We start from the raw sequence: 26,553 nt of genomic DNA on the forward strand, positions 1-26,553 counted from the left end.
CCAGGTCTGAGTGACTATATTACTATTCAGTGGTATTGGGCGCTTCCTGTGTGCAGAGCGCTGTGCTGAGCGCTCGCCCCAGATCTAAATGACTTCATTCCTGTTCAGTGGTATTGGTCGCTTCCTGAGTGCAGAGCGCTGTGCTGAGCGCTCGCCCCAGGTCTGAGTGACTTCGTTCCCGTTCAGTGGTATTTATTGGGCGCTTCCTGTGTGCAGAGCGCACGCCCCAGGTCTGAGTGACTTCATTCCCGTTCAGTGGTATTTATTGGGCGCTTCCTGAGTGCAGAGCGCTGTGGTGAGCGCTTGCCCCAGGTCCGAGTGACTTCATTCCCGTTCAGTGGTATTTATTGGGCGCTTCCTGTGTGCAGAGCGCTCGCCCCAGGTCTGAGTGACTTCATTCCCGTTCAGTGGTATTTATTGGGCGCTTCCTGTGTGCAGAGCGCTGTGCTGAGCGATCGCCCCTGATCTAAATGACTTCGTTCCCGTTCCGTGGTATTTATTGGGCGCTTCCCGGGTCCCTAAGCGCCCTCTGTCTCCCTCTCCCCCTCTCTCCCCCCCCCGTGTGCCCCCTGCCCAGCGGACCTGCGGTTTATGGAGGTCTGGGCCGGGGCCAGGCCCGCCGCCCCGCCCGGCCCCCACCCTGTTGCCCAGGCGATGGTCCCCGGCCTCCGCGGACGACGGGGAGGACGAGGACGAGGACGCCGCCGCCGCCGCCGCCGCCCAGGGCCCGGCCCCGGCCCCGCCGCCGCCGCCGCCTCCCCCGGGCCCGGCCCCGGCCCCGGCCCCGGCCCCGTCGGGCGGGGGGCCAGCGGCGGGACCCACTACTATGGCCGTCTACTGCTATGCGCTCAACAGCCTGCTGATGATGAAGAGTAGCAGCAACAGGGGCAACAGCCACGGCGGCAACAGCCCGCCGCCCCCCGGGGGCCCCCCGGCCCCGGGGCCCGCGCCAAGACCCCCGCCCGGACGCGCCGCCGGACCCGGGACCGGGACCGGGACCGGGCGGGGGGGACCGGGAGGACCGGGAGGAGGAGAGGGACAATTTGGAGGAGGACAGCCGGGAGGAGGAGGGGGACAGTCGGGAGGGCGGCCGGGAGGAGGTGGGGGACAGCCGGGAGAAGGGCGGCCGGGAGGAGGAGGAGGAGAGGGACAATCGGGAGGGCGGCCGGGAGTTGGAGGAGGACAGCCGGGAGGAGGAGAGGGACAAGCGGGAGGGCGGCCGGGAGTTGGAGGAAGACAGCCAGGAGGGCGGCCGGGAGGAGGTGGAGGACAGCCGGGAGAAGGGCCTCCGGGAGGAGGAGGGGGACAGCCGGGAGGGCGGTCGGCAGGAGGAGGGGGACAGCTGGGAGGGCGGCCGGCAGGAGGAGGCCCGGGAGGAGCAGAGGGACAAGCGGGAGGGCGGCCGGGAGTTGGAGGAGGACAGCCGGGAGAAGGGCGGCCGGGAGGAGGTGGAGGACAGCCGGGAGGAGGAGGGGGACAGTCGGGAGGGCGGCCGGGAGTTGGAGGAGGGCGGCCGGGAGTTGGAGGGGGACAGCCGGGAGGAGGAGGACAGCCGGGAAGCGGAGGGGGACAGTCAGGAGGGCGGCTGGGAGGAGGAGGAGGGCCGGGAGTTGGAGGAGGACAGCCGGGAGGAGGAGAGGGACAAGCGGGAGGTCGGCCGGGAGTTGGAGGAAGACAGCCAGGAGGGCGGCCGGGAGGAGGTGGAGGACAGCCGGGAGAAGGGCCGCCGGGAGGAGGAGGGGGACAGCCGGGAGGGCGGTCGGCAGGAGGAGGGGGACAGCTGGGAGGGCGGCCGGCAGGAGGAGGGCCGGGAGGAGCAGAGGGACAAGCGGGAGCGCGGCCGGGAGTTGGAGGAGGACAGCCGGGAGAAGGGCGGCCGGGAGGAGGTGGAGGACAGCCCGGAGAAGGGCCGCCGGGAGGAGGAGGGGGACAGTCGGGAGGGCGGCCGGGAGTTGGAGGAGGGCGGCCGGGAGTTGGAGGGGGACAGCCGGGAGGAGGAGGACAGCCGGGAAGCGGAGGGGGACAGTCAGGAGGGCGGCTGGGAGGAGGAGGAGGGCCGGGAGTTGGAGGAGGACAGCCGGGAGAAGGGCCGCCGGGAGGAGGTGGGGGACAGTCGGGAGAAGGGCTACCGGGAGGAGGAGGGGGACAGCCGGGAGGAGGAGGGGGACCGTCAGGTGGGCGGCTGGGAGGAGGAGAGGGACAATCGGGAAGGCGGCCGGGAGTTGGAGGAGGACAGCCGGGAGGAGGTGGAGGACAGCCGGGAGGAGGAGGGGGACAGTCAGGAGGGCGGCCGGGAGGAGGAGAGGGACAATCGGGAGGGCGGCCGGGAGGAGGTGGAGGACAGCCGGGACCGGGAGAAGGGCCGCCGGGAGGAGGTGGGGGACAGTCGGGAGGGCGGCCGGGAGTTGGAGGAGGACAGCCGGGAGAAGGGCGGCCGGGAGGAGGAGGGCCGGCGGGCGCCTGCGGCTCCTCCCCTCCGAGGCTCCCGCGGCGGGCGGTGCATCCGGGCCAGGTGAAGCAGAAGGTGGGCGTGGTGGAGGCAACCATCCCGGACCTCCGCCAGGCCCAAAGCGGCGGCGGCAGCAGCGGCAGCGGCAGCGGCGGCCAGCCCCCGGGGAGGGGCCCCGAGGACACCGGGAGGGGCCCCGAGGACACCGGGAGGACCAAGTCCTGCGGCCACCAGGGCCAGCCGGGCCCGAGGGGGCCGGGCGGCGACCCCCGCCCCCGGGAGCCGGCCGGGCCCGACGGCCGGCCGGGCGGGGACCCGGGAGCCCGCGCAGCGCTTTGCTCAGCGCTTTGCTCAGCGCTTTGCGCAGCGCCCGACCCCCAGCCGCGCGGGCTCCAGGCCGGGGGGCCGGAGGGGAGGCCGGAGAGGAGGCGGCCAGCCGCAGCCGTGCCTCCGCCAAGCTCCGCGCCCTCCCGGGCCGGGAGGGGGCCTGGCTCCCCCCCAGCCCCCGGCCCGGCCCCCTCCGAGAGGTCTGCCCGGGGGACCCCGGCCCCCGGCCCCGACCGGACGGAGAAGCGGCCCGGAGCGCCCCCGGGGAAGGAGGAGACCCCCCCGGGGGGACCGTCCGACCCGCTGCCCCCCAGGGAGGTGGCACAGAAACAGGGGAGACACCAGGGCCCTCCCGGTAACAACCGGGGCCAGCTCAGGAGTGGACTGACTTTGCCCAACTCCACGGAGAAGCCCGGCACGGCTCGGACATCAGCTGGGCCAGGGATGCTCTCAGATGGGCCGCGGCGGCGGCGGCAACAGGATGACGGTCGGGGCGAAGAGCAGGGGTTTGACCCCCCACGGTCTCCCGAGTGGGAGAGGAGGCCCTTCCCCAGGGAAGGCTGCTGCCCCGGCAACATCCCGGCCGTCATCATCACCGACATGGGAGCCCAGGAGGACGGGGGCCTCGAAGAGGCCCAGGGGAGCCCCCGAGGGAAAGTGCCCCCAAGGAAACTGTCCTCTTCCTCCGCCTCCTCCACGGGCTTCTCCTCCTCCTACGACGATTCCGAAGAGGACATCTCCAGCGATCCGGAGCGTTCCTCGGACCAGAACTCGGCCTTCCTGCACACCCTTGACCAGCAGAAACCTCGAGTGGTAAGTCTGACAAGCAGGTTCCTGCCGAGGTGCGTCCACGGTGACCCCGGGGCTATTCTGAGCTCACATATGTTGGCTTCAGTGGCCCAGGCTCTCCGTCCTTTCCTCAGGGGTGAACAAGGGACCTGGTCCCTGCTTCTCCACACTCTTAAAGATCTCCCTTTCCCCCTCGCCCTAGGATGGGGTTACCTTCTTCAGAGGGCAACTGGGACAGTCACAACTTAAGGTGGGGTAGCATCTCTGAAGCTACCGTAAAGTCAACTAAAACTTGATATAAGAATTGCTGCTAATTTCTTAGGTAAGGCTGGGCCCTGGGTGCGTCTTCCCTGGAAATGAACATTCTGTCGATTTATTACCCAGAATGAGCTTGAAGCAGTTCTGACCTGTTGCATCCCTTGGTTAGGTTATGTCAACCTCTCCCAGAGGTACGGATGACTTCCTTGCAGGGTGGGACCTGGAAAACTTGGGCAATGTAACGGTCCCTTACATTGTGGGGTTTTACAGGGTATCCAATAAGCCCCGTCCACCCACCTTCTATCAGTAGGATGAGAGGCGATTAGTGGAGTTTGGTGTCTGATGTGACATAAGTAAAGGACAGGCTTTGGACTAAGTAGGAAGTGTTTTTCTGCATCAGTTTGAGGTTAATATTTGGGTTCTATCAGAATCCAGGGGTGTGGTGTTGTGGCAGCGACTGAGGGATGGCTCAGTTTTTGTGTCTAGGTAAGATCGTTTTCTCCTGTGGGCGGTACATTTATTCATGGGAGTCATGTCCCTGACCTTTAGTTTTGGTGGTATCCCTGGACTAATTTCATCGCTGGGGTTAGTGTCGGTCCAGCACGATCTCCCTCTAGGAAATATCAAAGGAACTGGAAGAGATGGACGAGTTGAAGTTAGCCCTTTTCTGAAAGACTGGATAGTCTCCAGCTTCAGGGAGCGGTAATGGAATTATCGTTCGATTCAAAGGTGAGGTGCAGTGATAAGACTGCATCCATAAGTGAGGGGGGACTTTCTTGCACAAACTTGGTCAGTGAAAATACTCTCTCTGCCCCCTTGCCATTGTCCTGGTGAAGAAAAGTTTAGTTGAGGAATTAGGAAGGTTTTGACTTGGTGGGGATGATCCCACTTCCTCTCCATCTGTTCCCCAGGGGGATGCCGCAGTCCTGTTCTGGTTGTGGTAAAAAGCGTTTTATTGTGGCTGGGACAAATAAGTTGGAAACCTCACTTTTCCTGCGGCAGCAGTCACTGATATTTAATCTTAAAAAACAAAAGTTTTGAAATGCACTTAATGCCTTTTAGTTAAGGCTCTTGCAGTTTTGCCTTTTCTCCTAGTTCCATTGCAACACCCAGAATTGCTAATGATATGCTGCCTTTTCCTTTCCCCACTTTAAAAATAGTAGACATGAATTTTTGTAGACCAGGCATTTGTTTTCCTGAAACTCTCAGGTTTGTTTGTTGTCTGGAAGCAAATCTACATGCAAAATCTAGTCCTGATTCAGAGTAACATTTTGTGGCAAAAAAAAAAAGCCCCAGGCACTCACACCTGCAGTCTGTAACATTAGTTGCCATCCTGAAAGGAAGTTTGGTACACCTGAAGGAGGAAGAAGGGGAGAAGAGCAGGCAGAAGGTGGTTCAGAGCAGAGGTGAATTGAATGGCTTCTCAGTGTTGTGCAGTGAGAGACTCCTTCTCTTGTTTCTCTTCAAAAGTTGTCAACCTGTGAGCTCTCTAAATCACGTCCAGCAGGCTATAGTAACTCTAATGGGGCCCTTTAAATGTGACATTAGCAGGTTTCTGTTTCTGGTGTCTCAAACACACGTAGTTCTAGGGTTTCTGAAGAGCTCTTGACCCACCCCCAGAAGGAGGTGATGCTTAACGTTTTTTCTTTTCTGAAAGGGGAAACTGAGGTACAGGAAGGTTAAGTAGTTTACCTGAAGCCACAGGTTGAGCATTGAGCCAGTTCTATCCAGCACTCATTGTGTTTATCAGCTGATGCAATTCTCTCCTTCTACACGTTTTTTGAGGCATGTTACAGTTGTACCTAAACACAAAAAAACAAGGTAGTGGGGTGAGAGAAACTTTCCTGCAAGGTACTCATGTTCTGTGCTATACAAGCTTTAGGAGTGAAGGGAGATAACCAGAAAATCTTGGGCTCTATCTTACTCTGACCTCTCACCCCAGCCTGTTTCTGTCCAGGAGCATCCTCCCTCTTCATATCTGACAGACAATCATTCTTTCCACTTTCAAAGCCTTATTGAAGGCGTATCTCCAGGAGGCCTTCCCTGACTAGCCCTCATTTCCTCTTTTCCCACTCCTTTCTGCAGCGCTCTGATTTGCTTCCTTTATTCACCTGTTCTTCAGCCCCATAGCACTTATACATGTATCCATAATTTATTTATATTAATGTCTGGCTCCCCCTCTAGACTGCAAGCTAGTTGTGGGCAGGCAGTATCTACCAACTCTGTTATATTGTACTCGCCCAATCGCTCAATCGCATGTTAGAGCACTCGTGTGTAGAACGCTGTACTAAGCACTTGGGAGAATACACTAACTAAACAGACATTTATTGAGCACACACAGTAAACAGTTGAATATGCAGAGAGTCACCATGGCTTGATGGAAAGAGCGGAGACTTGGGAGTTAGAGGACATGGGTTCTAATCCTGGCTCTGCAACTTATCTGCTGTATGACCTTGGGCAAGCCAATTAACTTCTCTGTGCCTCAATTACCTCATCTGTAAAATGGGGATTAAGACTGTGAACCCCACGTGGCACAACCTGATTACCTTGTATCTACCCCAGGCGTAGAACAGTGCTTGGCACATAGTAAGTGCTTTAACAAATACCATTATTATTATTATTATCATCATTAAACAATAATAATGTTTTTTATTAAATAATGAAAAAATAAATGTTTAATTGAATGGATAGTAGGGGCTTGCTTGCCTGCTACCCTAAGATTTCCATGTGCCTGCAAAGTGCTGTCCTGAGACAGACCTCAGGTTTCTTTCCATCTAAACCTGATTCTGCTCCAGGATTAAAGCTACCGTCCCTGTTAAAAATTAAAACTTGTTGTGCATGTGATCCAATTTTAAAATTTTGTAGAAATGTCAGGAATATTAGCCCTATCGTTCAAATAAATGCTGCTTTTGCAAACAGCTCTCTCCTCATTCCTATTCTTTTAAAGGCATTTTGAGTTCATGCGGTTACTCTGTAAAAAAAAGGCTTCACTAAGTAGGCTGATGCTAGATGACTTTGCAGGAAGAATGTCTGCTTTGCTAATTTTCTGTCTGTCTAACCCAACCATGGTTTTTCACAGTTGCAAGTAATGACTTTGTCCTGTCCCAAGCCTAGTAAAAGGGAGACTTGGATTACTTTTCAACAGTTAAAAGAAAAGTGATGTACACGTCGTTCAGAGGTGCTGTGAAAATTACTTACCATTTAGTGTATGCAAATAAGTGAAGGCCTTTTTACTGGAAATGGATGATGTGAGAGGCCAGTTACTTCTCTGACTCCTTCATTTCTGCATCGTTAGAAACTTCTGATCATTGACTTTAAGGATCAACTCTCTCCCTCTACTTATCCTCACCCCTCTCCCACTGTTACCCACTACCTTTGTTTCTTTCAAGCCAACCTACTCACTGGGCTTTGCTCTCTTCCCTCTCATTACTGACCTCTTGCTCATGTCCTCCTTCCTGCTTGGAACTCCCTCCCACTTCGCATCTAGCAGACCATTGCTCTCTCCATCTTTAAAGTCCTTCTGAAATCAGGAGCCCTTCTCTGATTAATCTTCCATCTCCTTGTCCCGACCCTCCCAACTACCACTCCAAGCACTTGTTGTCACCTGAGCACTAGGTTACGGCCCCTCAACACATATGTACATATAGTTAAACTTTTGCATCTCTCTATCTCATTTATGCATGCTTTGCACACAGTAAGCATTCAATAAATACCCTCTGATTGATTCTTCATTTGCTTCCATGGACTGATGCACCAGTGGTAGGTCTAAATTGCTTCTGGATTTTCTGCTCCCAGGCTGTGTTCAGAAGTATTTGCTTTGCATGTGTGGCTGAGAACCTATCATAGAGTGCTCTAAGATCTGTTTTTATATGCATGCTTCCTTATTCTGGTACGTTCTAAGGCTTAAAAAAATACCAGGTGATGTTGTCTATGGGACTTGTAGGTCTACATGCTCTGAGTTATAGCTGAGACACTCAACTTTTCGCTAAGTCTCTCCTTGAGATGTCCTGAATAGCCAGTTTTGCCCCTTAAGTTGAATCAAAGGGCTGGCAACGGCAACCTCAGGTGTGAAGTTTAGTATCATAGCCTGCATTTAAAGAGCAACCTACTGTCAAGTAGCTCAGAGCACCTTTCTGATATTATATCATCTTTGTGCTCTCTATTAATTAAAAACCTGTTCACTCTCCCTCCATAGACTGTGGGGCAGGGACAGTGTCTAATCTGATTGTAGCTACTCCAGCATTTGACACATTAAGAGCTTAACAAATACTAGAGATTGTATATGATACTCATGGTAAGAGAGGAAGCTGAAGCACTGAGAAGTGAAATGACTTGCCCAACATCCCACAGTAGGCAGATGGCAGAGCTGGGACAAGACCCCTGGTCATCTGATTCCCAGTCCTGTGCTCTTTCCACTGGATTTTTTAAATAATAATAATAATAATGATATCATCAACATCATCATTATATGGAGCCCATGAGTTGATATAGTTCTTTGTGCTTATGCTGTGAGCCCCAGGCCACGGTTATTTTCATAGAAGGCTTTAAACCTCTGCACATCCCTCCCATCCCCCTTACATTCAGTAGGAGGAATTGGGACACCAAGAAGGAAAGGGGTTTTGGGGTACAAGGGACCATGACAGAAGTACTTGCTCCAGGGTCTGTGGTGAGATCGTTGGGTCCTGAAGACCGAAGCCACTGCTTAATAGACTCTTTTTCCTGTGGGTTAGCTCCACTCATGAGAAATGAGAAAATGAATAAATGAGGCTTCTTCTGTCAGAGGCATCTACGTACTTTATGGTACAGACCTGGAGGGACTTTTGAAATAAAGTCAAAACTAGCTATGTCTCTGGGAAACCTGAAAAAAAAATGGGCCTAAAAAACTTTTTTCACAGGTGATTATCAGCGTGTGGGATGGGAATTCTTTCTCCAGGCTTTGGGCTCCATCTGTCCTTGGGGGGATAGGCTCCCGTACATCTTACACCAGGAGGCTATGTTTCTGAGTTCAAGGGCAAGACCTCATGGGCAGTACGACAGTGTCTGCAGAAGGAATTTTAGATATGTCAATTCGGGATGAGTGAGTTGGCCATGAGCAGAATAATATACCAGAGCACAGTCTTCTAATAATAATTGTGGCAATTAAGTGCTTGTTATGTGCCAAGCCCTGGGATATAGGTGAAACAATAATCAGGTCGGACATAGTCCCTGCCCCACACGGAGCTCACAGTCTAAAGGGGAGGGTAAACAGGTATTGAATCCTCATTTTACAGAAACTGAGGCACCGAGCGATTAGGGAATGTGCTCAAGATCATACAGCAAAGCTGAGATTAGAACCGAGGTTCTGTGATTCCCAGCCCTTTGCTCTTTTCACTTTGAGAAGCAGTGTGACATGACTTCTCCCTAAAGTCACCTTGTGTATGGAACTTGATTCAGTTCAGCCAGCGTGCAGATAGCTTCCTGAAAATGTCAGGCACTTTGGGTGGTACACTAATTCATTCAGGCTTCCAGAATGCTCTAAAGGAAATTACAATACTTCAGCAGCATGAAAGAGCTAACACACTTCCCAAAATTCAGTGCCTAACCTACACCCAAAGGCTAATTTGGGGAGAAGCTGGCTGATAATAATAATAATAATAATAGTAATAATAGCATTTATTAAGTGCTTACTGTGTGCAGAGCATTGTTCTAAGTGCTGGAGAGGTTACAGGGTGATCAGGTTGTCCCACAGAGGGCTCACAGTCTTAATCCCCATTTTACAGATGAGGGAACTGAGGCACAGAGAAGTTAAGTGACTTGCCCAAAGTCACACAACTGACAGTTGGCAGAGCGGGAATTTGAACCCATGACCTCTGACTCCAAAGCCCGTGCTGTTTCCACTGAGTCATGCTGCTGATTGTTTGGTCTTGTTGGTGATGAGAATCTGGAAAGGGATTGACTGTGTCCTTCTTGATTGTCTTGTATGTACCCCAGTGTTTAGTACAGTGCTTGGCATCTAGTAAGTGTGTAATAAATTTCATGTATTATTAACAATAATAATTTTTAAAAGTATGTTTGGTCATTTAGGAATTTCCTTTGAAATATTTGATCTTATACATAATTCCCTTAAGCTTTAATTGGGTAATGTATTTTTTTAATGGTATTTGTTAAACGCTCACTATGTGCCAGTCACTGTTCTAGGTACAAGGTAATCAGGTTGGACACAGTCCATGTCCCAAATGGGGCTCACAGTCGAAATCTCCATTTTACAGATGAGGTAACTGAGGCCCAGAGAAGTGAAGTGACTTGCCCAAAGTTACATAGCAGACAAGTGGCGGAGTCACTTCTGACTCCCAGTCCCATGCTCTATCCACTAGACTATGCTGCTTCTCTTTATTCTTTATTCTTCTGCTTTATTTTCCTTATGCCATTTAAAGGGAACCTAACAAAAACAAAACACCCCACATCATTGATCAGTTAATGGGCTTTATTTTCTGGAATTCATTATTTTTATCTTGATCTCCAAACAAATGTTACATCTCAGTGCAAATAACTGGGAAAGGACAGAGAGAGAGACAGAGGCAAATGATGGTGCAGAATAAGCTTTTGGAATGAACATATGTGATTCTCGAATACCTTGAAGCATCCTAAAAAAAATAAACTAGAAAGACCCAATGGTGAAATTTTTCAACCAAAGAGAAACCTTGCTCTTGAATCAATCAGTGGTATTTATTGAGTGGTTACTGTGTACAGAGTACTGTAATAATAATAATAATGGCATTTATTAAGCACTTACTATGTGCCAAGCACTGTTCTAAGTGCTGGGGAGGTTACAATAATAATAATAATAATAATAATGGCATTTATTAAGTGCTTACTATGTGCAAAGCACTGTTCTAAGTGCTGGAAGGTGATCGGGTTGTCCCCCGGGGGGCTTACAGTCTTCTTCATCCCCATTTTACAGATGAGGGAACTGAGGCCCAGAGAAGTTACGTGATTTGCCCAAAGTCACACAGCTGACAATTGGCAGAACCGGGGTTTGAACCCATGACCTCTGACTCCAAAGCCCGGGCTCTTTCTACTGAGCCAAAAGTCTTGGGAGAGTTCAATATGACAGAGTTGGTAGATTTCCTGACTACAAGGAGCTTACAGACTGGAGGGAATTTGTAGTTTTGTTAATCTAGTATTTTCTTTTTGTGGTGAGATTTAAAGCTGTAAGGAAAAAAGAATAGGACATACAGCATTTCTAACACAAGGCAGAATAATTTTCATTGATCCAGTGGAAAAAGATTAGGATTTGTTACTCCTAAAAGATTGCCATGTAAATACTGTAGTCCTTAAGGAAACTCCTGGAAAAGCTCATGGTTGGCCAAAAGCCAAATGAAAAGTGCTGCACGTGCCAGCAATTTACCAAGCTCATTTTCATTTTAACAAATGGGCAGAAAAGTGCACTTCTGGTATTGGGTTTTTAGCTTGGCAGTAGTATCTTTCTCTTTCCTCCTTCTCTCCTCCCCCAAAGCGTTTCACGGGGATGAATAAACGTATTGTGCTGTTTTCCAAGAAGAAGCTGTAATACATTTTATATTACAAGCCCTTGATATTTTTATTCACTGTGGGGAGTGCTCAACTTGCATGAGGACCAAAGGGATTTGGCTTCCTGGAGATATGGTCATCCAGAAAGCTAAATCGGCAATCTCTCTTGGTATTTCACAGGTCGTTAGGCCCTGTTCAATCATGGGAGAGGTTATTGTACTTGTCGGCAGCTCCCAGCAAGTGTTTTTCCAATTTTGCTAACATTCTTTCCAGGATCAGCTTAATTTGTTTTTATCTTCTCTATGGCAATTGATGACTGGGCCTTAAGATGTATAATTCTTCAGGATCTCCTGTTATGCCTTTCTTCCCCAGTTGCCTACGAGTTGGTGCTGGTGTAACCCTTCTTTTAGTAAGATACAGATTCCAAGATTTAGACAAAGGTTTACATCTCTTAAGCAATGCTGTGACAGAGGTTAGGCTCATCTCCTTTGTCTAGTGAGTTTATTAGGAAGAATCTAAAAGGCTTGTAAATGATGAGGCAAGGGGCTTAATCTGGTAGTGATTTGAAGTGGAAAAATCCAGAGGATTGAAATGAGGTTTAAGAAATTGTAATTGGGGAGCCATAGACAATACTGTTAAAGCTGGGCCAGTGGTGAAATGTGTTCACTTGTTACCAGAACTAGAAAGGTTAGCAAAAAAACACTTTCAGTATGGGGGGAGGATTGAAGCAGAGTGGCCTAGTGGAAAGAACGTGGGCCTGGGAGTTAGAGGACCCAGGGTCTGATCTGAGCTCTGCCACTAGCCTGGTGTGTAACCTTGGATAAGTTACTTAACTTCTTTATGCCTTAGGTTCATCATCTGCAAAATGAGGATTCTATTCACTCTCCTATTTAGACTGGGCGCCCCGGGTGCGATTCAGACTGTGTCCAACCCACTCGTTTATGCTTAACATTCCAGGGTTTAGCATAAAGCTTGGCACGTAGTACACACTTAACAAATGTTTAAAATAGTGTTGTTTTTCTCCCCCCCCCCCCCCTCTCCCTGTCCCACAGTAGTCCGATGGTGTGAGAGGTGGGAAGAGAGAAAGTATCTTAGCCCCCTCTTATGGGTGAGGAAACTGAAACACAGAAAAGTTAAGTGATCTGCCCAAGGTCAAATAGCAGGCCTGTGGCGAAACTGGGATTAGAACCCAGATGTCCTGATTCCCAGCTCCGTACTTTTTCAAATAGGCCACAGTGATTCCATGAGTAGGAAAGAGCCTGTCTGAAAACAAGCAGGAATTACCGATTGGGTCCTTCTTCTTTTAGTCCTCCTTTGTCTTCCTCTTTCACCTTTGTATAGAGACATGACCTGACTTGTTTTATTGAAGGGAACTTCCTTTTGACTTCCTTCCTTGGCTTTTTGCATGCTTACTTAGACCAAGGACTACCTGGGATACTTGGAAGTACCATTTAGCCTTTGAGTACTGCTGCCCTAGAGAAATCTCACAGTTTCTGATTGGGGCAGCATCAACCTCAACCCATCTGCTTTGTCCAGAGGCCAAGGTGAGATGGAAACTGAAGGCAGGCCTTTTACACAAAGAAATGGTATTCTGTTCACAGCTGCTTCTTAAATGGGACCATTGAGTAGCAGGAAGGTAGAGAATCCTTTGTGAGAGTTGAGGAAATTGACTCAAGCTTCAAAATTGAAAACTCAAGAGTATCCTGGGCCCATTCCATGTGGTTTTACTTTTAGCTCTTCTTCACCTTGCTGGAGATTGGGGATCTTAGAGATCATACCAACTCTACTCTCCTCTTCTGGGGATTTTAGTTTGTAGATCTTCCAAATTTGGGGGCTAGTATGCAGTGTGTTAGCGGGGAAATGTGGTAACATTTTAAAATAAAATCCGTTCTGCTAAAGGAAGCAAACCAACAGAATTGTTTGGTGGAAAGAGCATGGGTCTGCGAGAGTTGGAAGACCTGGGTTCTAGCCCTGACTCCCCCTTGGCCTGCCATGTGACCTTGAGCAACTCACAAAACCTCTCTGGTCAATCAATCAAATACTCATATATATTGAGCATTTACTGTATGCAGAGCACTGTACTAAGCGCTTGGGAGAATACAGTATAACAGAGTTGGGAGGCACATTCCTTGCCAACTGGTCTTCAGTTTCCTCATCTGTACCGGAGGATAATAAAACCTGCCTCTCCCTACTTGTAAGGATACAGTGAGATAGGTGATGTGAAAGCCATGTGGATAAAAAAGTTATATTATAAGATATTTTATCGAAGCACTTTTTTAGTATGAAATTAAGTGATACCTTCTGAATTTCATTTAAAAGCAACTTCAAATTCAAGGTTGGACTGTGTGACCTTGTCCTCGTTCTCTTTGCTTCCTGCATGGGAGTCCTGAAGGGAAGGCTATTGGCAGGGCCAGCAGCTGCCAGGGGCACTGGGCAAACATTTAGCCTCTGTCTGAGGGCTCAGGTGTCTGAGGAGGTGCCTGGCACCAGGGACAGCTTTTGGGCCCCTCGGCCGTTGACATAGTGAGGTCGGAGTAGTGTGGAGCATAAGCAGGCTGCCCTAGTTTTCACTTTGAGCCACAAACTTGACTTATTTTTTTTCCAACTGAAGAGCACTGCGGTGGTTTGTTTGGTGTGGGAACAGCAGTACCAAATGTTGCTTGCGAAAACTTTAGAGAATCTGGCTGGCATTTACCTGGGTTTTAATTCTAGCTTTGTCTCTTACTGGTTGTGTGACCTTGGACAAGTCACTGGTTTGGGGATTAAACACTCATTCTCTCTTTTTCCCCCCTAGATTATGAGCCCTTTGCAGGACTGGGACTGTGTCCAGTCTCATTATCGTGTATCAATCAATCAATCACATTTATCGAGCACTTACTGTATGCAGACCACTGTACTAAGCGTTTGGGAGAGTACAGTATAATAAACACATTCCCTACCCACAACAAGCTTACAGTCTAGTCAAAATTTTGTTAATTTTATAGCATTGCAGAGTGACTCTGATAAATCTTTCAAAACTTTGTTAAAACCAAAACTGATTTTGCTTAGACTGTTCACCAGAGAAGACGGACAGGTAAACCTTGAAACCTTATTTCTTTGAACAGAGCTCAACCTCTGTGCCTCACTTTGAAGCCTGCGGTTCTAAGTTGTCATTCTTATCACCAATTTGTAGTCTTACAAAGATAATAGTAAGCGCTTAATACATCCCATAATTATTATTTCCTTTGCAAAATATGCCAGAGAATGTGGCTTCATCTACATGGAAATAGTGAAATTTTTAAAAGATTAAGAAAATCATTTTAAATAGTTTTAAAAAAGCAACACACTATGCCTGGCAGAAGTGAAAGTAACCTCAGTCTCTAGCCCTTTTTTTCCAATATGGTATTTGTTATGCACTTATTATGTGCCAGTCACTGTACTAAGCACTACAATAGGTAAATGACACAGTCCATGTCCCACATGGAGCTCACAGTCCAAATCCCCATTTTACAGATGAAGAAATTGAGGCACAGTGTGGCTAAGTGACGTGCCCAAGGTCACACAAGATAAGTGGCAGAGCTGGGAGCTTTCTGCAAATAATTTATTTCATGGTTCTAGGGCAGAAACAGCCTTTGTCTTAATTCTGTTGCAGTCCTTGCAGTGAAGAGTGGGAGCTTGGAAAGTAGTAGGAGAAGAGAGCAGAATGGTAAAGAGGAGGGAGCTGTCAGAGAGCCTTAAATAACAATGGTTTTGGGGTTTTGTTTGAGGTGGGAAGAGATGGGTAGCCACAGGATGGTTTTGAGGAGATGTGTAGCAAATGGACACATTAAGGTCCCAGGCCTTAAGTTCCCCCTGTTACCCAGCTGGTTGCTGGGACAGGCTGATCATGGCCTCCCTCCAGGATTGTGTGGGCCCAGCTGGTGCTCTCGACTTTGGCAGAACCAGAAAGAATCATTTGTATTTAAATTAGCAAGCACACAGAAACCAGCACAGGTCCTTCACTTGAATTCCCAAATTAAGAAGCGCTCTCTCTGCTCCTGGAGCCAAGGGGGAGAAAGATGCCATTGACTCGGTTGGTTTTGAAGAGGGCAAGTCAGGAGTGTTTATGGAGACTAAAAGTCCTTCTCCAAAGAGAGGGTTAGCTTTGCACCAAATGAAAATAACAATCACAAAACCCCACAGCAAAATCCCAGTGACTTACAAAGCAGATCCAAGGAAAGCAAAGCAGGCAGAGGACTGGACACAGCAATAGTCTGGGAGCTGTGAGGAAGGGTTGTTTCAATGGCTGTTGGGCCCGGGTTGGGTGGTCACTGATGGCCCTCACTAATAATAATACAATAATAATAATAATTGTAGTATTAAACGCTTACTGTGTGTCAAGAACTGTATTCAGTGCTGAGGTAGAGACAAGATAATTAGATCATACACAGTTCCTGCCCATGTAAGGCTTGCGGTCTGAGGGAGAAGGGTTATTGAATGTCCATCTGCAGATGAGGAAACTGAGGCCCAGAAGAGAGGTTAAGTGATTTGCTCACAGTCACTAATCAAGGAAGTGGCAGAGTCAGGACTAGAATCCAGGTCCTCTGATGCCCTGGCCCGTGCTCTTTTCACGAGGTCACACTGCTGCTCATGAAGCAATTGTACAACCTCATTCTTTAACTCAAATCCAGGAGGCCACTATGTTCTCTGTATGACAGATAGAGCATGGTGCCTAGATGGCTTCAAGGTGAAGACCAATTTGAAGAGCTTCCTGAGTGTTTATTGTCTAGCTGCCTTGACGTCTGTAAGACCTGGACGGGCCACAGATACCTCATCCACCTTCTCGAGCAGGTTCCCGAGGTTCACAGGTGAGCCGAACTTAAATGTCAGAGGGCAAGAGAGCATTTGCACACCATGATATTCCAGCAGTGAGGCCATGCTGTTCCCAGCACAACTTTTCAGGGAGGGGCAAGGGAGGAGAATGGACACAGCAGGATACCTGAGCAGCTAGCAAGGGGAAGAGGACTTAAGCTGAGTAAATCTAGGTGGGTCTCTTCACATCAGTGACTTCTGAGGTGACTTTATGTCAGAAGCATTTTAAAGGCACAATGAAAAACAGTGTACCTAATTGTAAATTGCTGGGAGACACTTATGGCAGAAATACTATCCTGCCGTGGGAAGTTGGGAATGGGTTAACTGTTCTAGAGCAGATACTATAAGTAGGAAATACCACAGCACAGAGACGTATTTCCATGTGCACAGGGTGGAGGGGACTTTGGGGTGTACAGAAGTCTTTCAGCCTTTCAGCCACACTTGCAAGCCTGAGTCAAGCTTTTCATCAGTATCTTTATCTTTAAACACAAGGGGCAGATATAAATTTATATTCAGATATGTTCACAAATGCACACTCACAAAGTTTGACAATCCTCATTGTCAGAAAATACTTCCTTAGAGCTAACCTGTATTTCTTATGCTGTACATTCAACCCATCTTTTCTTCTTCTCGGTAGAGATGGAGAGGGAGGAAAGTGGGCCTCAGTTTCTCCTTGTTAAACAAAGAAACAGATCCTGACCTCTATCCCTCTAGGAGTGAGTTGTCAATTCCTGTTGTAGCCTTTCTTCTGAGGAACCCCAAGCATTTTGTAAACATGTCACCATCCATCTTCCCAGGGAAAGGTGGGCAATGATTCAGTCCCCCTTCATTTCAAAGACTGAGGCCTTGGGGGCATTCCAGAGGAAATAGACCTAAAGTCACCTGGTGAATCAGGGTAAAAGCTGGGATCAGAATCCAGCAGATCTCCTAGGTTCCAACCCGGTGCATTTTACATTAACTCAGATGGAGGCCAGCTAGGAAGCAGCCAAGAACAATTCGATAGTAATAGTAATAATAATAATAACGGCATTTATTAAGCGCTTACTATGTGCAAAGCACTGTTTTAAGCGCTGGGGAGGTTACAAGGTGATCAGGTTGTCCCATGGGGGGGCTCACAGTCTTAATGCCCATTTTACAGATGAGGTAGCTGAAGCCCAGAGAAGTTAAGTGATTTGCTCAGAGTCGCACAGCTGACAATTGGCAGAGCCGGGATTTAAACCCATGACTTCTGACTCCAAAGCCCATGCTCTTTCCACTGAGCCATGCTGCTTCTCAGCTTCTGAGATGGCAGAAGCATGATGACAACTTCTGCTGGGAAGTGAAGCAGGAGAGTCAGCAGTGTATATATATGTGTGTGTTTTGTTTGTGTGTATGTGTGTGTGCGCGTGCACGGGGTGGGGGGGGGGGAGGGGGAAATTCTTTCTCTTGTAATTTCCCTTAGAAGAGAGTCAGTAGGCCCTGACGCCTTCTCTCAGCCCTCCCCTGTCATGTCTCTGAGCCTCAGTGTGCCCATGTATAAAATGAGCTCTTAAGGCCCAGTCATAACCTCCCTCTGTAATTCAGTAGTGGGAGCTTTAAAGAAGAAAGACTTTAAGGCTCTTTTGAGGCTTCTTCGTGGCTTAAGGAGAATAGAATAGAAAAAGGAAGCAGGCTAGGGGCAGACTGTATTTTGGAAAGGAAAACTGGAAAATGAGAGATGCAGCAGAAGCATTCTATCACTGAGGAGAAGGTCTCGCAAAGCAGAGCCAAATGGAAGCAGCTTGGACACCAGGGACCTGGCCCCAAATGACGTAGGAATCAGAGAGTGATGATGGTAATTGTCGTTCCACTCCTTCCAGTTAAACCCACCATCATGCTTTTTCCCTTTCTTTTTCCAAACCTCCAGGCCCTGCAGTGGAGGCCAGGCAGCTTCCTGCAGGTTTCGAGACCCCTACTCTGCCGACTCCCCACCTCTGTTGCTTCCTTTGTATAGAGCCATTAAACCAGGCCCAAGTTCTGGCTACCAGCTGGCTTGTCCCTTGCCCTAAGACTGGTTTGTGCAGTCACCGGGCTCAGCCGGACACCTCTGGCAGAGAAGCAGCTGCTGCCGCCATCACCATCCAGGTTGCAGGCACCCAGACAGAGAGGCAGCCGGGGAGGCGGAGGGGAACATTCCCAATGAGCAACAGAAAAGGCCCCCAGTGCCCTCTTCCTCCACCCCTAACCCCAGCTTCCCTTCCTCCCTGCCTGGGCAGGAGGGTTCCTTGACAGGGCAGGGTCTTCACACCCTGACTCACCCTGGAGGCTGAGTGGTTGGGAGGAGGGAAGTGATTCCCTGGGGCTTCTCTGAGGGGAAGTGGTTGCCGGCCTTGTGGATTTCACCATTTGGAGGTATTTTTCCACATCTCTGCTCTTGATATTTTCCTTTCTGGAGTCCTGACTCCTCGCCTCCTCGGCCTCCATCGCACCCCAAATCTCTGCAGAAACTCAGCTCTCTTGAATCCCCGACTCCCTGCCCTTGGTCAGCCCAAGCACCCTCCTCCAGCCCCTCAGACCAAATGGACTGGTGGGTTTGGAGACGAAACTGGCACCAACCAGTGGGGGCCTGGGGGACTGGATGTTTCTGATGATTTCTGGGAGTTGGCATCCTCTCCTTGCACTCCTCCACCCTCTTTCCTTCCCGCCCCATTCAGAGGATGAGGGAGAGTTTGTGGTTTTCATCCAGGCACGGGAGGGTCCTGACGAGAGAGTGAGGCAGAAACCAAGGCCGAAAGTGGACTGGGGAGCTCACTCGCATGGCTGCTGTGGTGCCGGCCAGGCCTTCTCAGCTGAGTTTGCTTGAGAGGATTCCAGACCCTGAGTGGGCCAGGAAGTGATCTGTCATGCAGGAGCCCTCTGGCTTTGGCCTGGTCCCCTGCTGATTGGCCTGGGGCCTGCTTTCAGGGAAGCAAGCTCATTGTGGGCAGGGAATACATCTGTTATATTGCTGTGTTCTACTCTCCGAAGTGCTTAGTATAGTGCTGTCCACACAGTAAGTGATCTATAAGTACGATTGATTGATAAGCAGCAAGGCCTAGAGGATAGAGTACTGGCCTGAGTGTCAGAAGGACTTGGGTTCTAATCCAGGCCCCGCCACTTGTCTGCTATGTGGCCTAGGGCAAGTCACTTCACTTCTCTGTGCCTCAGCTACCTCATCTGTAAAATGGGGTTTAAGATCGTTGTACCTCCTGACTAACTAGTATCTAGCCAGAATTTAGTACAGTGCCTGGCACATAGTAAGCACTTAAAAAAAAACATTGGAAAAAAAGAAGCTTGGAGGATTGGGCTATCCATGAATGAAAGGAAACATTCTAGATTGCAAATTTCTCTCTCAGACTGAAAACTCCTTGAGGACAGGACTATTGTCTTATCCTTACTGTGGATTTTGTACTGCAGTGACCATTTGGCCTCAGGGTGATTTCCCCTGGGGGGGCAGGGGGCAGGCAGAACCCCAAGAGGATGCACTGAGTGAGTGGCACAGGGAGCCTTCAGCTCTCTGACGGTGGGATTTTCTTGGACGCCCAGAACCCATCATTGCCACTCCCCTGGTCTGGGCTAAACTCTGCACACTGTTGGTGCCTAATAAATAGAGAAGCAACGTGGCCTAGTGGAAGGAGCCCAGGCCTAGGAGTCAGAGGAACTGGGTTCTAATCCTCACTCTGCCTCTTGCAAGCCACATAATTGCTCTGGGCTTCAGTTTCCTCATCTATAAGATGGAGACTCAATAGCAGCTCTCCCTCCTACTTAGACTATGGGCTCTGTGTGGGACAGGGACTGTGTCCACCCTGATCATTTTGTTTTACCGCAGTGCTTTGTACAGTGTTTGGCACATGGTAAGCACTTACCAAATACCACTGTTATTATTATCTGAATTTTAAATGATGGATGTGTATGATGAGGAAGAAGTCGCGCTTAGTACAGTGCTCTGCACACAGTAAGAACTCAATAAATACGATTGAATGAAAAAAGTCTGTTTCACGCTGGTTTAACTAGCCTTCCCTGGAGGATTTTCAGATGAGGTTGAAATACATTAACAAATAAAGCTGTAGATTTTTCCACAAGCCAGAGTCTGGTCAACCAGCCAAGCAGTTTTGAATGTGCATTCCTCCCACTTTAAGTGGGGGATGATTGCTTTCAAATAGAATGGCTGTAAAGTAGCCAAATTGATGCACTGCTCTGGTTCAAATTCTGGCTTCAGTCTTTCTTTGCAGCTGCTCTGTACTAACTCCTTTGATTAGTTGGAGAACACCTAAGCCCAGCAAGGGGCCTAGGAGATTGACAGCAATTTTCACCTTTGCCCTCCCCTGCTGCCCCACATCCAACAGACCTCAGGTTTGCCCACCAGCAGGCAGTCTTTATTAAATCTCTTTATCCAACCTACTCACTGTATCTTGATCTTGTCTATGTCACCGCCAAGCACTTGCCCATGTCTTCCCTCTGGCCTGGAACACTGTCCCTCTTCATATTTGACAAGCTACCACTCTCCCCAGTTAAAAGGCTTTATTAAAATCACACCTCCCCCAAGAGGCCTTCCCTGATTAAGTCCTTGTTTCCCCTATTCCCTCTCCTTTCTGCCATCACTTGTGCACTTCGATCTGTACCATTAAGCTCTTGCTATTCACCTCATCTTCTACCCCACAGCACTGATGTACCTATCTATAATTCATTTTAACGTTCATCTCCTCCTCTAGACTGAAAGCTCCTTGTGGGCAGGGATGTGTCTTCCAACTCTGTTGTACTCTCCCAAGCGCTTTACAGTGTTCCGCCCACAGTAAGCACTCAATAAATGCCATTGAATGATTAATTAATAACTCCTGCCCTGGGGCTGTGGGACCTGTTTGGGATCTGGAGAACCAGCAGTAGCCTTCTCAGACCTTGGGCAGCTTCCTCATATCATCAAGATTTTGCTTTGGGTGGAGCCACCTTCTAGGCTGTCACCTTCTTTCCCTCGTTCTCTCTCCTCCCGCTACACCCCGGCTCGCATTCTTCGCTTCTCCCGTCTAACCTTCTAGCTGTATCTTGCTCGTGACTCTCCCGTACCTCACCCACTGAGCAAGCCCTCCCCTCAGTTCCTGGAGTTCCCTCCCTTCCTCAAATCAGCTGAGCCACATCCCTCCTCATGGCCAAAGCCTAAACTTCTAAAAAGTCACCTCTTCCAGGAGTCGCTCTTGGATTAATCCCGCTTGCCGAATCATGTCATCCCATCAGCCATCCTTAAAATTTAGCATTTTGGGGTTGATTTAATTTCCTTAGGTATTCAGTGTTGCTGTCAATGGAATTTGTTTTTCTTTTCATTCCCATTGTCTTAATATGATCTAGATCTGCCTGCCTCCTCATTGGATCCTCAGCTTCTCGAGGGAGGGACCCTGTCTTTTACTTTTATTAAGTGCTCCTTATGGCTGAGATCAGAGCTCTGCACCCAGAAAATTCTCATTAAACAGTGATGACGGTAGTGGTGGTTTGAAGCCCGAGATTCTAGCTGTCTTGAACTGCCTGCCTGCCTGGCATGCAGCAAGGTGTGAACATTTGTGTGTGGGTGAAGATGCAGATCGTTTTGAAGGCAGAGGGGGTTGGATAGAATGACCTTAATAATAATAATAATAATAATTTTGGCATTTATTAAGTGCTTCCTATGTGCAAAGCACTCTTCTAAGCGCTGGGGAAATTACAAGGTGATCAGGTTGTCCCACAGGGGGCTTACAGTCTTAATCCCCATTTTACAGATGAGGTAACTGAGCTACAGAGAAGTTACTTGCCCAAAGCCCACAGTGACTTGCCCAAAGTCACACAGCTGACAGTTGGCGGAGCCGGGATTTGAACCCATGACCTCTGACTCCTAAGCCTGTGCTCTTACCACTGAGCCACGCTGCTTCTAGCTTCCTAGAAGCTTCTAAGCGTCCTTCTAGACCTGTGATTAAGCAGAAGAGGCTCAGAGTCCGAGGTTCCGGGAGTCAGTCTTAGTCGCTCTCAGATGTCTCTCCCTGACCTCAAAGCCTGGTAAGTGCAGGAGACTTGTGCCAAGAAGGGAATATATTTTTCTATCGGATGAGGAGGCCATTGCTGCTTCCAGACTATTTTGAGTGCTTTTTTTTCATGGCATTTGTAAAGTGCTTATTATATGCCAGGCACAGTACTAAGCGCTGGCATAGATACCAACTAATCAGCTTGGACACAGTCCATATTCCACATAGGGCTCATAGTCTTTATCCCCATTTTACAAATGAGAGAACTGAGGCCCAGAGCAGTTAAATGACTTGGCCAAGATCACCTAGCGGACAGGTGGAGGAGCCAGGATTAGAACCCAGGTCTCCTGCCCCTCAGGCCCGTGCTCTTGCCACTAGGCCACACTGCTTCTTGCTTTTGCCTCGTTCTCTTATGTTGCCGAGGTGTCCCGTTCCCTAATCACTCTTTGACGGGGGACTAGTTCTGGGCCAGCACCTGGCCCTCAGTGATGTGGAAGCAACATCCAAGAGAGGCGTTTTGGCTCCGAAACCCCTCCCCGCCACCAGGTTCCCCCGGCGGGGTGTGCGGGTGGTTCACTCCTCAGGTCGCTGTATCCAGCTAGCTCTGTGGTTTTTGCAAGATCCCCAGGCATCCCCTAGAGTCAGCTGGTGCATTTTGGGATTGCAGCCCTGCCTGCTGAGTTCTGGGCCGTGGGTTTCCTTGCGTAGGCGGGCGAGCTTGCTCAAGGGCAGGGCTGTGCCGCAGAGCAGATAGTGCAGAGAGCTAAAGAGCTCAGCAGCAATGATGTCCGCTCTTGGGCCTCCAGAGGGGCCCCTGGACCTTAGGGAAGACCCATCCTGAAGTGACCAGCCTCTGTTAGCGCTCCTCCCGAGGGGATTTCTGGGCAGCTGTAAGTTGGGGATGGGGGACCCAGGTTTCCTCTTTCAGCCCCTCCCTCCAGGTTTCCGACTTTTGGGTCTGGCCCAGAACGGGTGAGATGAAGGCGGAAGAGACTCTTATCAGTGTGGTTAATAGTAAACAACGTGAGGCGCTGTGAGGAGTTCATGAGAAAGGAATCGAGCACTGTTTTTTTTTTCTGTTTTGTTCATTTGTGTATTTTTAAGAGGATTATTTGTCTTTGTGGCACTCACTCTCCTCACCCACCAAATAAGGATGCTGCAAAGCTATGACAAAGCTCCCAGGCACACTCGTCTGACCACACATGCTCATTTGTGTGGGTGCTCTCGCAGTACACTTAGACGATGCACACTCATACACATCCTCATATTTACACTTCTCAGTGATCCCGCACAATCATCCCTCTTGCAGTTTCCTCCTTGCTTTCCGTCATACCTCCCTTCATCCTTTTTACTGCCTTTCTCTCTTTCTCCCTCCTCTCTCACTCGTTTTTGGCAAACAGTGGGATGCGTTCAGCCATTTCAGCACAATGTGTGAGTCTTTAGTATGCAGGGCACATTTGGTTTCCATATTTTGGTTTTAAGGAAAATAAACGCCTCTCTCCATTTCAAACATAAACCAATTGTGAGATTTTTCTCGCTGGAGCCAGTGTTGACACTGAGTCAGTATGTTTAATTAAAAGAAGTCATCTCACCCAAAGTGCTGTGAGGAGAACCTGGTGAAAAAGTGGCAGGTACGAAGAAACCACTTTACTAAGGAAATATGTGCCGGTTCCTGTGAACCACACAGGCCTTTACTGAGGCTCCAGCAGGAACTTGCCTGTGGTTGGAGCTCTTTCCTGCCTGTATTTGTTAAGCACTTACTACGTGCCAAGCATTGGACTAAGCACTGCCACAGATATAGTATAACCAGGTCAGACAGAACCTGGCACTCATCAGGTTGACAGTCAAGAGGGGAGAAGAGGTATTGAATCCTCATTTTGCAAAGGAAGACTCTGAGGTAGCAAGAAGTGAAGTGATCTGCCCAAAGTCACACAGCAGGCAAGTGGCAGAGCCAGAATTAGGTCCCCCGACTCCCAGGCTCCTGATCTTTTCATTAAGCCACGCTGCTTCTCGCACTAGATTTGCAACTCGGCCATGTGGAAAGGTCAGTGTCTCAGGGGCTTTCCTGCTTCTCTGGAGCACCTATCAGCAAGGAGGAAAAATAGGATATCAGAAGCAACAGCCATCATGCTGGACCCTGTGCAGGAAAGGCCTTTTTCTACCAAGCCCCCACAGCTCTCGCTTGGTTTAACTTTGCCATTGAGTGGGATTCTTGTTTCCAACCAGGCCCCCAAATCAACCCATGTTGCTGCAGCCTGAGGCAGGACAGGTTTGTGGGTGAGAGGACTGAGGCTGGACAGCAGAAGAGACATAGAAGCATTCCCACCACACCCCTTCCTTCAAAGACAGTTTTCTTTTCCTTTTTTATTTCAGTCATATTTGTTAAGTTCATAATATGTGCCAGGCACTGTACTAAGTTGGGTTGATACACTGTATCCAACCTGAATAACTTGTATGTCCCACGTGGGGCTTACAGCTTTAATGCCCATTTTACAGGTGAGGTAACTGAGGCACAGAGAAGTGAAGTGACTTGCCCAAGGTCACACAGCTGGGATAAAACAGTAGATTCTGGTAAAACCGAAGGCTGCTGTCTGCAGTCACTCCTCTCAGCAAATCAAGTTGCCACGATTTCTGTTTTGTTGAGTCCCAGTCCTCCCCATGACCTGTCCATCTTCATTATCAGTGGGCTGTGCAGTCAAGGACAAATCAAGGGCAAGAGCAGCTCAAGGGATGGCTGAGTGGAGGCGGGGGTGGGGACAGAGGACACCCAGTTCAAGGATGAGCTTGCTTTAGCTAAAGCTGAATCATTCAATCGTATTTATTGAGTGCTTACTGTGTGCAGAGCACTGTACTAAGCGCTTAGCACTGTACTAGGCCCAGCTCTCTCCTGACCCCCCAGAATCAAGCCACCTCTGGTTTCTGGGTGTTTGTGGCTGTCACAAACAAACCTTGCCTGCCAGTGGTGGGCTTGTGAATTTTATGCCAGCCGGCAAGATCTGAATGGCAGGGCTACCAGTCCAGCAGAGTTGGTCCAGGTCATCCTTGGACTCCACCTGTGCCTGCACCTCTTTGTAAGCTGGTTGGTGGGTGTCCAGTTTTTTTTGTCATTGTTAGGTGCTTACTAACAATTGGAGTAACAACTGGAGAAGCAGCGTGGCTCAGTGGAAAGAGCACGGGCTTTGGAGTCAGAGGTTGTGGGTTCAGATTCCGTCTCTGCCAACTGTCAGCTGTGTGACTTTGGGAAAGTCACTTAACTTCTCTGTGCCTCAGTTCCCTCATCCGTAAAATGAGGATTAAAACCGTGAGCCCCCCATGGGACAACCTGATCACCTTGTAACCTCCCCAGCACTTAGAACAGTGCTTTGCACATAGTAAGTGCTTAACAAATACCATCATTATTATTATTATTACTATATGCCAAGCACTGTACAAAGTGTACTAAATGCTGAGGTAGGTACAAGATAATCCGGTCCCACATCGGATTCACTGTCTAAGTAGTAGGGAGAACAGGTATTGAACCCCCATTTTTCAAATGAGGGTACTGAGGCCCAGAGAAGTCAAGTGACTTGAGTAAGGTCACACAGCAGATAAGTAGCGGAGAGGGGATTAGGACCGAGAGCCTCAGACACCCAGGTCCATGCTCTTTCTACTAGGCCCTGCTGCTTCTCTAATTAGCAAGGAGGTATTCTGGGCCACCCTACCATGGGGCGTTCTAGGAGAGGACAATTGTGGCAGAACTCTTGTTCCATGTCGTTCCCGACTGACTCAGACACTAGGCATCCTGTTTGAGCAAGGGAGCCCTGGAGTGGACTCTTCATCATGGATGGCCCAACTTGGCACATAGAGAATGCCTTTTTACTGCCTTCTCTGTCCTCTGAATTAACACGACTCTGGAATCATTGCCATAGGAAGGAGGGTTATTTTTCTCTCTCTGTGAACAGGCTGGGGTTAGATAATTGTGCTCTTCAACCAAGCCCCATGAAAAATCTCTAATTCAACTCTGAATGGGCTGTAAGTGGTTCCTTTGACATGAAAAGAGCAGTACATGGTGCCGGTGGTTTTTTTTTTTTGAAGTTTTGTTAGGGCTTGAGTGAGATCAGTGTAACCTGTCCAGGGGGTGGGGAAGGGATTAGATGGCCTCTTGAGATTTTTTCCAGCAATGTGAGTCTGTGGTTTCTAGCTCCATGATGCTCTGATTTCCAGCTATTATGATGTTGTGATTTCTAGCTCTTTGATGCTCTGCATCCCAACCCTTTGACATTGTGACTTCCAGCTATGTGGCGTTGCGACTTCCAGCTGTATTTTTCATTATGGTACTTGTTAAGCATTCACTGTGGGCCAACCACTGTTCTAAGCAATGGGGTAGATACAATTAATTAGGTTGGATACAGTCTCTGTCACAGATGGGGC

The 26,553-nt window shown here is 49.3% G+C and overlaps 1 protein-coding gene across 1 annotated transcript in view; it reads left to right on the forward strand.

Moving 5' to 3' along the window:
• Positions 1-806: 806 nt before the first annotated feature.
• The window catches only part of ITPKB (inositol-trisphosphate 3-kinase B), an 82,287-nt gene continuing 56,540 nt past the window's right edge, over positions 807-26,553 (forward strand). The window contains exons 1-4 of the mRNA XM_038760841.1: positions 807-1,002; positions 1,112-1,572; positions 1,675-2,174; positions 2,513-3,589. Coding sequence (XP_038616769.1) covers positions 827-1,002; positions 1,112-1,572; positions 1,675-2,174; positions 2,513-3,589 — 2,214 coding nt within the window. The 5' untranslated portion in view covers positions 807-826. The remainder of the gene's footprint in view (positions 1,003-1,111; positions 1,573-1,674; positions 2,175-2,512; positions 3,590-26,553) is intronic.

Source organism: Tachyglossus aculeatus, chromosome 19, assembly GCF_015852505.1.
Source record: "Tachyglossus aculeatus isolate mTacAcu1 chromosome 19, mTacAcu1.pri, whole genome shotgun sequence".
Lineage (NCBI taxonomy): Eukaryota > Metazoa > Chordata > Mammalia > Monotremata > Tachyglossidae > Tachyglossus > Tachyglossus aculeatus.